This window comes from Tursiops truncatus, chromosome 18 (assembly GCF_011762595.2).
Source record: "Tursiops truncatus isolate mTurTru1 chromosome 18, mTurTru1.mat.Y, whole genome shotgun sequence".
Classification (NCBI taxonomy): domain Eukaryota; kingdom Metazoa; phylum Chordata; class Mammalia; order Artiodactyla; family Delphinidae; genus Tursiops; species Tursiops truncatus.
Window position 1 is genome coordinate 23,899,298 of NC_047051.1, and position 12,441 is coordinate 23,911,738.

Genomic DNA, 12,441 nt, shown 5'->3' on the forward strand with positions numbered 1-12,441 from the left:
ACACATAAAATGAGGTCTACTCCAAGGTGTATGTTCTCGTTCATGGAGTACGGCTTTGCATAGTTCCGTCTTTACATTACCCAATCCTATTTTAAATGCCTCTATAGAGTTTTCCAGCTTTGTATGTTCCTTGTTAAGCTAATTTTTCAGGCTTTTAAAAAATTATGAATGAAATCTTTCATTCATGTTTTCTAATTATTGTTTGAAATGGGGGCAGCTAGTGATTATTACCTATTAACTATTTTTTTAAATAAATAAATAAATTTATTTATTTATTTTTGGCTGCGTTGGGTCTTTGTTGCTGCGCGCGGGCTTCCTCTAGTTGCGGCAAGCTGGGGCTACTCTTCGTTGCTGTGCATGGGCGTCTCATTGCAGTGGCTTCTCTTGTTGCGGAGCACGGGCTCTAGGTGCGCGGGCTTCAGTAGTTGTGGCTCGCGGGCTCAGTAGTTGTGGAGCACAGGCTTAGTTGCTCTGCGGCATGAGGGACCTTCCCGGACCTGTGTCCCCTACACTGGCAGGCGGGTTCTTAACCACCGTGCCACTAGGGAAGTCCCTACCTATTAACTTTTACAAACTGATTTACTTTGCTTGTAGCTTTTCAGTTCTTTTGAATTTTCCCAAGTACACAATCATATCACATGCAGATTCTACCTTCTATATATTTTATTTCATTCTCATGTGTAATTACACTTGCTGGCACATTCTGAACAATGTTAAATGACATGGGGACAGTGGGCATCTTTGGTGTATTCCCGATATTAAGAGAAATGCTCCCGTTTTTCATCATTAGCTAACTTTTAGTTTGAGCTTTTTAGGATAACATCAAGAATCCATCCCGTTCTGTTTTCTAATGGATTTTAAACATCAGAAATAAGTGCAAAATTTTGTCAATCACTTCTCAGTGTCTATGAGATGATAACATTTTTCTCCTTTGACCTGTGAAGATGAACCATCCTTGCATTCTCATAGGTAAATGTTAATGGTATCTGTTCTTCTTTTTTGTTGTTTTTTTTTTTTGCGGTACGCAGGCCTCTCACTGTTGTGGCCTCTCCCGTTGCGGAGCACAGGCTCCGGACGCGCAGGCTCAGCGGCCATGGCTCACGGGCCCAGCTGCTCCGCAGCACGTGGGATCTTCCCGGACAAGGGCACGAAACCGTGTCCCCTGCATCGGCAGGTGGACTCTCAACCACTACGCCACCAGGGAAGCCCCTGTTCTTCTTAATATTACTTATTTTCCAAATTATCTTGGCTAATCTTGCATACTTATTCTTCCAGAGGAAACCCAAAGTATAATTTTTAAGAACCAGAACACCATTGAAATTAAAAGTTTATCTCTTTTTCATTGTAAGGATATACAATATGGGTTGATTTAAACAGAAAATTAGGAGACAATCATTTGCCTAACCAGAATTACCTTAATTAGAGGTTCAGCTTTGAACTAACAGATTACCTCTGGTACATGTCAATGTTTATAGATAGACCACTCAGTATTTAGGAGGTGAGATAAAAAACTGACTACTGAAAATGAAACATAAAACAAAAACAATAAAAAAATGAATTAGAATTTGTCTTTCTCTGTCTGACTTAACTTCACTAAGTATAATATTCTTTAGGTCCATCCGCGTTGCTGCAAATGGCAATATTTCATTCTTTTTTTTAATAGATCACTTACATGTGAAATGTAAAAAACAATACAGAAGAATGTATATATGCAAAAACAGAAACAGACTCACAGACAGAAAACAAACTTGTGGTTACCAGAGGGAGAGAGGGAGGGAAGGAGGGACAAATTAGGAGTATGGGATTAACAGATACAAACTACTATACATAAAATAGAATAAGCAACAAGGATTTACTGTACAGCCCAGGGAATTATATCCAACATTTTGTAATAACCTATAATGGAATATAATCTGAAAAAAAACTGAATCACTTTGCTGTATACCTGAAACTAACACAATATTGTAAATCAAGTATACTTCAATAAGAAAAGAATAGCAAATTGAGTATTAGATTTCACAATATATAGCTCAGTAGATCCTCTTTTTCCCAATGTAGGTCAGGATTTTTGGCGATAATTTTAAATTGAGGGTCTTGCAAATGTTATGTCTTTCTCTCCTCCACTAATACACGATCCTTCAACATATAGCTTAAAATGCCTTAAGAATAGGCTGTTTAATTTCTTACTGTATTAATTAAATTAATTAATTATACATCTTAAATAGACCTAGAAGTTTCCTAAGGATAGTATATAATCAACATGTTTATTGCTGATGGTGATAAAAATGTCACAGTGGTTTTCTGCAACTTGCTTCAGTGTTCTATTGTTTTGTCCTATTGCATGTTCAGAAAAATGATCAAACCTGCTCTATCTAAACTTTTAAAATATGTCTTTGATTAAATCATCAACAATGACAATGAATTAGTCATAATGGTGATAAAAGTAATATACAAACATTTAATGAGTGCATACTATATTTCCAGTACTGTGCTTAGGTCCTTTATATCTTTTATTTCAAATGAGCCACAGTCCTGCTACAGAGGGACTGTGAGCTCCACTTTTTAAAGATAAGGAAGCCAAAGCGAAGAAATGTTAAGTATTTTCCAAGATCACATTTATTTAATCATAAGTCTATCTGACTTCACATGCCACGATTTTTCCCACAAAATATATATGAATTAAGATGATGTGAGCAGAGGTAAATACAGTATAGTAGCCATTGAATTTCCAATTTCTTTCCATAGTAAAAAATCAGAAGTTACTCATTTTTCTCTTATTTTTAGTAGTTTAATTTTTTGCAAAAAAAGAAAATGTTATAGAACTTTAAAAAATGAATTAGACTAGTGGAATTGCTGTTGCTATAGCTCAAAAGTTACAAAGTAAGATAAAAAGATCAAATTTAAATGCATATTTTAAAATATGCATCTACTGCGTAAAGCTAAGCACCTACACACTATAACGAAAATGTAATATTTTTAAGCAATAGCTCTTATAGATATTAGAACGATATGTACTTCTTTGATTCTATGATGTATTTTTTTTATATTTCAGAATCTCTGAAACTGATGCAACAAGAATCTATAATGATCATGTTTAATTCTCCAGTTAAAGTTTTTTTCTTTCTTTGTGATGCACGAGATAAAGTAAGCTGAAAATTCGTGGTATCTTAGATTTCTTGAAATATAGCAAATATCAGGTTTTTTTTGTTTTTTTTTTGCTGTACGCGGGCCTCTCACTGTTGTGGCCTCTGCCGTTGTGGAGCACAGGCTCCGGACGCACAGGCTCATCGGCCATGGCTCACGGGCCCAGCCGCTCCGCGGCATGTGGGATCTTCCCGGACCGGGGCACAAACCTGTGTCCCCTGCATCGGCAGGCGGACTCTCAACCACTGCGCCACCAGGGAAGCCCCCCAAATATCAGTTTTAAGGGTTATACAAGACAGCTTTATCGCCCTACTTCTATGTCCAATACATATCCTGTTTTTAAAAAATGCTATTACTATTTGTGAAACTTTAAAAAAGAAACTAATTCAATTTTAGTTTAGATTTAAGGCATTTGCGAACTTTAGTATTTACTCTAAGATGATCAGAGATAGCCCAGGGAGTTGCAAACTAGACGTTGGGATGTATGAGTGGATGCAAGAATCCATGCAGATGTGCCCGCAAGTATGCAATGTATACAGATGTGCATGCACTGGAGTCACGGGATTCTACCCAGTTCTTGGGGAGAAGTAAAATAATTGTGAGGCTGCAGAATTCTCAAGTGACTTTATCCAGGAAAGTAAAACAGGCAGTTATTACAGGGTTTCTCAATTGAGGCTGTCGGTGTAGAGAAGTCCTCCGTCTTCTCTGTCCCCATCTCCTCCCTTCTCACCCAGCTCTCCCGGAGAATGAAAAATGGACAGAGAATTTCCATCTCACCCACCACACCAATTCTTGCTCTATGCGCTTTACCCTCTCACTTCGGATGACAACGGTGGACCAGCTATAGTTATTCTCAACAGAGACCTGGATCCACAGATGTGGAATAGAGGTTCCTACCATTGCAAAACCAGATATAAAGGAAGTAGCCAACAGAGAATCCTGTGAGCTAAAGGAATGTCTTCTAAGGCTGGGAATTCAAACTAGCAAACTGACCCAATGACTACCACAAACCATGTTTGTCCTCTTTCCAAGTGTGAATGTAAATCCCTCCTCCAAAATAAGAGAAGAAAAGAAAGAAAGAAAGAAAAGAAAGAAAGAAAGAAAAGAAAGTAAGAAAGAAAGAAAGAAAGAAAGAAAGGAAGGAAGGAAGAAAGAAACAAAGAAAGAAAGGGAGAGAGAGGGAGGGAGGGAGGAAGGAAGGAAGGAAGAAAGAAAAAGAAAGAAGGAAAGGAAGAAAAGGAAGGAAGGAAGAAAGAAAGAGAGAGAAAGGAAGGAAAGAAAAGAATATTTGCATGAATGTTGCTGGTCACCAAAACTAACCACTACCAACTTCAAAAGAATTCTGCTAATCCCGCAAAAAATTCTCTTTAGCTCTTTTACAGATTATTAAAATAAAAAACAACAAAGTCAACAGCATTTAGCCAGTTTTAATTTTCAATATTAGGAGAGTCAGTGAGGGCCCTTGACTTATCTCAATGTGGACTCACCTTTTGCACAGCTGCTTGAAAGGCCTGTTTAATTCTCTTACACGAATCAGGTACTAATTTTGAGTCTTGGCTCTCCAGAGTTGTGTCTTGCAAATCCGTGTTTTCATGGAGTTTGAAAATTCTATTAATGCAGTGAGTGTCATCTTCTGATATTCTATTAGGATCCATCTGAGGGGGGAAAAATGTGAGGACGTCAGCGTGGTTATCACTGATCATTCTGTTATTTAATAAAGTGTGACTTAAGGACAAAAGAATTCATTCTTGCAAGAGTCATTATGTCCCCAACAACTAATAGTTAATACAATTACCATCGAGTTGGTGAAAAAATTGACTTCTAATTCATTTTTATGAGTAGCTGACTACCATCCACAACACACCTGTACACATGTGATTCATGGGGAAATTATCAAAATCGTCTGACATTGTAAAAGTGCTCACTGAGGGGAGGGGAATCAAAGAAATTACATGTGTTCAGTACAGGGAGAGACAGCCTTTTATCTTTAAGTCCCCCCCCACCCCATGCAGCACGCTATGTGGGATTATGAAGCCCACTTGGATGTTCAAAGCATGAAACCTATATAAATCACATGAAATTAACATCATGTTCAGCTGCCATGTTTGCCTGGCCTTTTCCCTTAATCAATGTGTGGGTTTTTTGGGGTTTGTTTTGTGGTACGCGGGCCTCTCACTGCTGTGGCCTCTCCCGTTGCGGAGCACAGGCTCCGGACGCGCAGGCTCAGCGGCCATGGCTCACGGGCCCAGCCGCTCCGCAGCATATGGGATCTTCCCGGACCGGGGCACGAACCCGTGTCCCCTGCATCGGCAGGCGGACTCCCAACCACTGCGCCACCAGGGAAGCCCCAATGTGTGTTTTAATCAGCTGAAGAAGGGAGGGAGAAATCCACTTCCTAGCCCCAAAGAAAATCTGAAGCCAGAAGCATTATTTCCCTTTTCGTTGAACCTCTCATCAGTTTTCTTAACCTGGAGTGGTATGTCTGTCAGAGGGGGCCTGAGAATGTGTGTGGTGGTATTTGAGTGAGCTGGGATGAGGAGGGCTCATGGTGTGAGCAAGCTCTATGGACCCATGCTGAGGGGATGCTAAAATTCTTGTAGTGTACTAGATAGTCCCACCCAAAATATCCCCATTACGTTATTAGCTGGTCCCCTGGTTAAAACAGGTGCCAACGTAAGCATTTCTTCAAGTATTACTCTTTTCTTAAAATTGTCTGCCAGCTCCTCCTGGGGCTCCTACAAGCCTTTGTAGTGGTTTCAACTGCCAAGTACATAGTAGAGGTAATTAGCTACCTGTTTTAATTGGTTTAATTTTTAAGTGGTTTAATTTATTGTCCTCTTCTTTCAAAAAATTCAAGGTGCTTCATGTGCATTTGCTTATGACTAGGTACAGGCTAGATGAAAAACAGGGAAAATTATGTAAGTTTCCAATATCCAAAGCCCAGTCAATTAATATCAAGTCTCTCGTTCGCTGGTTTAATCATCTTTTTGAAAGTCATCAGCAAGATGTGCAGGTTTATTAACCAGCTGTCAGAAGGAAGCTAAGAAGGTACCCTATCCATACCTGAGATTCTCAAAATGAAATAACAGCCTTTCAACAAACGTGCACCTGCTAATACAAATTTTATCATTCCACTTTTGCACGGTGTGACTCGGGAAGCAAAACTATTTGCAATCCAAGTTTACTTTTTATTTCTTTAAAATAATTAGTATGAATCAGAATACCTGAGATTTTATATAAGGCAAGTGTTCAATTCCATACTTTTTTTAAAAAGCTCACTTATACCAATAAATTTCACAAAAAAACAGAGAAGCCTGGACAACTGATATGAAGAGTCGTTGGGTTCAGACCTCAAGGAAGAAGAATCCTGCAAAAGGCCTCAGCTGGCTCACCACCAGAAAGCCGCTGAGCTAAAGGAACAGTGTGATATTAGTGGGGAAATGCCTGGGTACCCTAACATTGGTTAAGCTCCAGTCCCACTGACAAGCTAAGTGTCATCAACAGAAGCAGCAGTACTGGCGACCCTTGCTATGGAAACTAGAGTCCAATCACTTGCAGCGTTACAGGCTCACCCAGAATTTGTTAGAAATGCAGACGCTCAGGCGCCACCCCAGGCAGTGCCTGTGAATCTGCATTCTAACTGGATCCCAGGTGATTCTGATGCACGTTAAAGTTTGAGAAGTAATGCTTTCAAATACCAAAGATACAAATATCGATTGTCTGCTATTAAAATGTCTCCAAATTTCTTTCACACCAATCTTAAAATTTTTTCACAAGTAATACCAATTAGTATTAATACAAAATTACTGAAATGGTCAATAATGGCTAAGGGTTTAATGCAAAGAAATATAATGCAAAGATTTTTGTCTCTTCTCTCTTAAAAATATGTCCATGCCCAGGTCCCACCCTTGGCCAATTTAATCAATATCCCTAAGGGGAGGGGTCAACTGAGTCCCTCTTCCCAAGTGTTTCTAATGTGCAGGTGAGAACCACTGTTTCAGAAAGTCACATTAGCGCTAAAACATATATAAAATGTCACCAATTGTTTTCCAAAATGAAAGTATGGAATAATTAATTTTGATATACTCACTTATTTTGTTTATTTAAGGGTCATATGTTAGAATTTTATTTTTATTATTTTTAAAAATTTATTTTATTGAAGTATAGTTGATTTACAATGTTGTATTAGTTTCTGGTGTACAGAAAAGTGATTCAGTTATACATATATATAACAGTTTGCATCTGCTAATCCCAAACTCCCACTCCATCCCTCTCCAACTCTGCCCACCCTCTTGGCAACCACAAGTCTGTTCTCTATGTCTGAGTCTATTTCTGTTTCATAAATAAGTTCATCTGTGTCATATTTTAGATTCCACATATAAGTGATATCATATGGTATTTTTTTCTCTGACTCACTTCACTTAGTATGATAATCTCTAGGTCCATCCATGTTACTGCAAATAGCATTATTTCATTCTTTTTTATGGCTGAGTAATATTCCACTGTGTATATGTACCACATCTTCTTTATCCATTCATCTGTCAATGGACATTTAGGTTGTTTCCATGTCTTGGCTAATGTGAATAGTGCTGCTATGAACATAGGGTTGCATGTGTCTTAGAAATTTATTTTTAACCTGCAAGCAAATGTCTTTCTTATTCCAGTGCCCTTGCAGCTCTCCTTTCCTGAAGATGGAGACCAGGAGAAAGGGTGGCGTAGAGGTGCAGGGGTGCAGGGCCAGCAACACACACAGGCAAATGATGGCCTCTGCTCCTGTGGTCTCAGCACTGCAGGAGCTGCAGGGCAGGGCGTCGGACTGAGTGGACCGTCCACATTACTCACCGAGCGGCTGGACAAATGTAACCTCTCCCCTAACAACCCATCCCCTGACACAGCAGTCTGGATAGAAAATTTATATGATGGAAAAATTGCACTTTTTAGTCTATTTTAGCTACTAACGAGATCATTTACACATTAAAAATTAGAAGAAGGTATATTTCTAGTGCTGCAAATCATTTGAAAAGCGTTTTCAGTAAATTCAACATGCAAAGCCCTAGGCTGGATGCTGTAAAGAAGGTAGTGAGCGAAATGGGCAGTCCTGACCTTCAAGGAACTTACACTCGACAGAGGAACGAAGAAACTCATCCAAAATTCACAGTAAAAAAAAAAAAAAAAAAAAATCACAGTAAACAGTAAATGAATTCATTGTACCTAGAAATGACTAAAAATATTAAGTGAATCTTGAATATCTGATTTAAACTGGACTTCAAAAATACAGTGATCAGACAATGTAGTTCATGTGAAAGGAACTCAGTCTTTAAAAAAAAAAAAACTTCCTTGAAACTTAATCATCTGTAGGGTTAAATGAGGCAGGATGCTAGACATTTGTGCTACTTTGTTTTCTGTTTTTTTTCAAGCAGGCAGCCTACACACCTCCACATCAGATTTCCGGTGCTCCTGTTTGGGTAACAAACAGCCCAGGGAGGTTGGTGTGCATTTTGGGGGTTTGGCGGAAGGGGTTAAAAGGGGACAGAGATTGAGTTTCCTGAAAAGCTTATCTTGTAGCGAAGCTCTAAACTTTGAATATGGTTATATGGATGCTTAAAAAAAAAAGGGCACATAAATTTTAAAAGCAACTTTTTGTAAGGGTTTTTTTTTTTCTTTGTAAACCAAAGTATGAATACTATGTGGTAAATATATAGCACAAGCCATATGCTATTTTTTCTTTGGCAAGGTTGGTAGGGGAAAAGCTAATCTACACTGGATCTAGTACTTTTTTTTTTTCTTCTTAATCTAGGCACAAGCAATCTACAAACATTCAGGAGCCTGATTCACATTTAGCTATTCAAACATGAGTGGAGCAGGGGAAAATTTTTTGTCAGTATAATTTTTACATTATTTGGGGGCATTTTTCTAAATGCATTTAAGACTAAATTGAATTGTTTTTTCTTGAGGATTTGCGTGGCTCTCCCCTCCCATCTTTAAACAAAAACAATAAAACTGGCTCCTTTTCTTTTCTTTTTTTTTTTTTAACTGTTAACTGCAAACGTATTACCTGATATTAGATGATTTCATTCTAGTTCAAACACATTCAGAAGCCCCAAGTAGTTGACCCACAAATTTAGTGGAAATCAAAAAACTATCTATTTGGTACCAAGTTCTAATCCAAGGAAGCTGATATAAGTGAAAATGTTAAATCAGTGTCAGGTCAAACTGAATCTACTCTCTCAACTAGAACTTTGAAAGAAGGCTTCCAGCATATGTAAAAGTGGAAAGAATTGTAGACTTGTAGAACCTCCAGGTACCCATCACCGAGCTTCAGCAATTACCAGTGCATGGCCAATCTTGTTTCATCTATAAGCAACCACTTCCCTGTTCCCCAGGCTCCCCACCTATTATTTTGCAACGAATTCCAAACATCTTATTTCATTTGTAACTACTTCCGAATGTATCTCTAAATGATTAGGGCCCCTTTCAGTATTAACTGTAGATACCGTACTCAGCAAAACGTAACCACATCTAGTGGAGTATCCTCCTATGAAAACATTCCTCCTAATATTACTTCTTAACTGAAGGAGATGACCTTTTAAAAATGTAATACACAGTTGGGTTCAGAGTAATGGTTAATATATATTTGCATAAGTCTTGGAGAAGCCCAATCTTCATGGCATTTAGGAAAACTGTACCCAGAAATTCGATGACATTAAATTCTCCATCTGAAAATTTTCTATCCATGTGACATCAAGATTGCTAGATGATCATCAGAAAGCTAGAATCCTCAGCCCACCAGGCCATTAATATTGAGAATCCCTACAAAGAAGCTGAACACTTTCTTCAACAGCCCAACAGGTCATTCTTTCCTAAATGGTCACGCCGATTTCCATGGTTCCTGCCAATCTAAGCTGTTTCTGGTCCCTAGAACTCATTCATTCCCTACTGCTCTTTCAGTGCTGAATACTCACTTCACTACCACTGCTACGAAAATGCCGTAACCCCAAATTGTTAGAAAAGATAAAAGAGAACGACTGAATCTTCTGTCCCTTTTCTGAATGCTTCTCTCTTATTGGACTAAGAATTTAAAGTCTTTTGTTTATAGGTCCCTTCATTACCTGGCATCATGCAATGCACACAGTATGTGGACACTGTATGTTGAATAAACGATTCTTAATTCATATTCCGTACCATTTAAGAGTGTCATGTGCAGTGCGGGCACTCAATATACAGACATTAAATGGTGGGGCGGGGCAGGGGGAGGAGGGGGACAGGACCACATGCTGGATGAGAAAATGGATAAATCACTCATTCTTGGCTGCAGCACTCCAATGAAAGAAAAATGTTTCATCACTTTCATATAGATTTGTGTAATCTATATTGCAAGTAAACCACTTGAAAGTTGTATTTTTAGAAAAACTTCCTCTCAATAGGAAAAGATTATTTTTATTAACATACAAATACAAATTTTCTAAAGCACTGCACATAGTATGTCTACCTTTTAGTAGATAAACTAGTTCTATAAAATGCAAATTAGTGGATACTGAATATTTAACAAAAAGCCTATGATTACAAGTAATGGAGTTCAAGACCCTGGCACACGTCCAAATCCCATACAGCCCAGGCAATGCCTTGTTCTGATGCGTTCAATTTGGTTTAGTAATCACCTTTGAATCTGAAACCCAATGAAGTCCAAACCCAAGTCTCTTTTCCCATAAAAAAAAAAAATGCACAGTCAGCCCCCCACTTCCTTTGAGAAAGAGTTCATAGCACCAGACAAGAATACTTGAATGAATCCAACCAAATGCACTGCAATTTCCAAGAAAACACAAGAGCATAAACCACCAGTAAGCATAAGGTTACAGATTTACCCCTTCCTTTCTACTATCTCTCTGCCGTTCCTAACCGGCTTCCTCACCTTTGAAAATGTGGTTACTTGCTAGATTGTCGCTAGGCTGTGCCGGGGGAGAGAACACCTCCACACACACTTTGCTTCCTTCCTCCACCCACTTAGTGGGAAGGCACGAGGGCCCTTCTTTCTTCTCTCACTCCGCGCGAGCGGAGCCCGGGTCCTAAGACCAGGCTTCTCTGGCCGCGCTAAGTCTTTCGGTCCATCTGGCGACTTTGGCATCGCCCCCCGGGGCTCCAGCGGCTGCCGGCAGCGCACGCACTGCGCGGTGCAAAACAAACCAACCCCAGGACCCCAAATCCTCCCGGGGGTGGGTGGGAAGGAAAGGGTCGATTCCCAACGGTAGGCGCTCAATTGTTTTTCCTGAGTGGACCTAAGTTCATTCTTTGCTTCAAGTGGGAGGTGGAAGCAGAGAAAAGTGTGCAGTCGTTTCCCGAAGAGGTGAGCGGCCAATGCGGTCTCGCCGGGGGAAATTCAAACGCACCAGGCCGGGCGAGCTCAGCTTCGGCGCGCAGGGGGCCGGGTGCGTGCGCGAGGACCAGAGGCCGGCGCGCCGGGCCCCGCGCCTGGCTGTCCCCCAGCCGGACGCTCCCTTTTTAGGGTCACTTTCCCCTCCCCAGATATGCAAACTCTGGGGAGTCAAGCCGGGGGACTAGACTCCATCGCCTGCAAAGTGCTGGAGGATGAAGGCGGGTGCGCCCCGCCCGCGCGCCCCTGGGAGGCGAGCACTCACCTGCGCTCGGAAGTAAAGGAACAGGGCGACGCTGCACGCGACCTGGCCCAGCCCCAGCCCCAGCAGGGCCACGAACGTGGAGCGGGAGGCGGCGGCGGAATGGTGCGGGGCGGGCTGCGCGGGCGGCGGCGGCGGGGCGTGCAGGGCGCCCTCGTGCGGGGCGCCGGAGCCGCCGCTGCCCATCTCCTCGGAGGCGCGCAGGTACTTGGTGTAGTCTCGGCTGGCGCGGCGCATGGCGCTCGGCCCGCCTCGCTCCGGCGCTCGCCTCCCTCCGGGGCTGTTCTGCCGGCGGCCAAGTGCAAAGGCAGCGCAGAGCCGGCGCGCGGCCAGGCGGGCCTCGACGTAGGGGCGCTCAGAGCCGGGCGCTGCTCCTGGGGCGCGCGGGCGAGCGAGGAGGGTGCCGGCCGCCCCAACTCTTATAAACCGCTTCGGGAGGGCTGGCCCCGGGAGCCAATCAGCCCCGGCCGAGCCTGCCTCTTCCACTCCCACCCCTGGCTCCCCTTCCTTCCTTTCGCCCTCCCTCCCTTACTCTCTCCCTGAAAGGCCTCCTCCCTCCCCATCGGGGCCCTCGGAGGAGGAGGCTGTGGGTTGTTCTAGCGGTTCCAGAGGCCACTTGCCCATCCTCAGCGGCCTTTCTGGAGGTCCAAGAGGTGGGCTGGGGGAG

At 41.8% G+C, this 12,441-nt stretch overlaps 1 protein-coding gene across 1 annotated transcript in view; it reads right to left on the minus strand.

Annotated features, from left to right (window-relative positions):
• TNFSF11 (TNF superfamily member 11) overlaps positions 1 to 12,011 on the minus strand; it is a 34,348-nt gene extending 22,337 nt beyond the window's left edge. The window contains exons 1-2 of the mRNA XM_019936414.3: positions 11,778 to 12,011; positions 4,632 to 4,799 (exon numbers count right to left, since the gene is read on the minus strand). Of these exons, the coding sequence (XP_019791973.2) occupies positions 4,632 to 4,799; positions 11,778 to 12,011 (402 nt within the window). The remainder of the gene's footprint in view (positions 1 to 4,631; positions 4,800 to 11,777) is intronic.
• Positions 12,012 to 12,441: the final 430 nt, after the last annotated feature.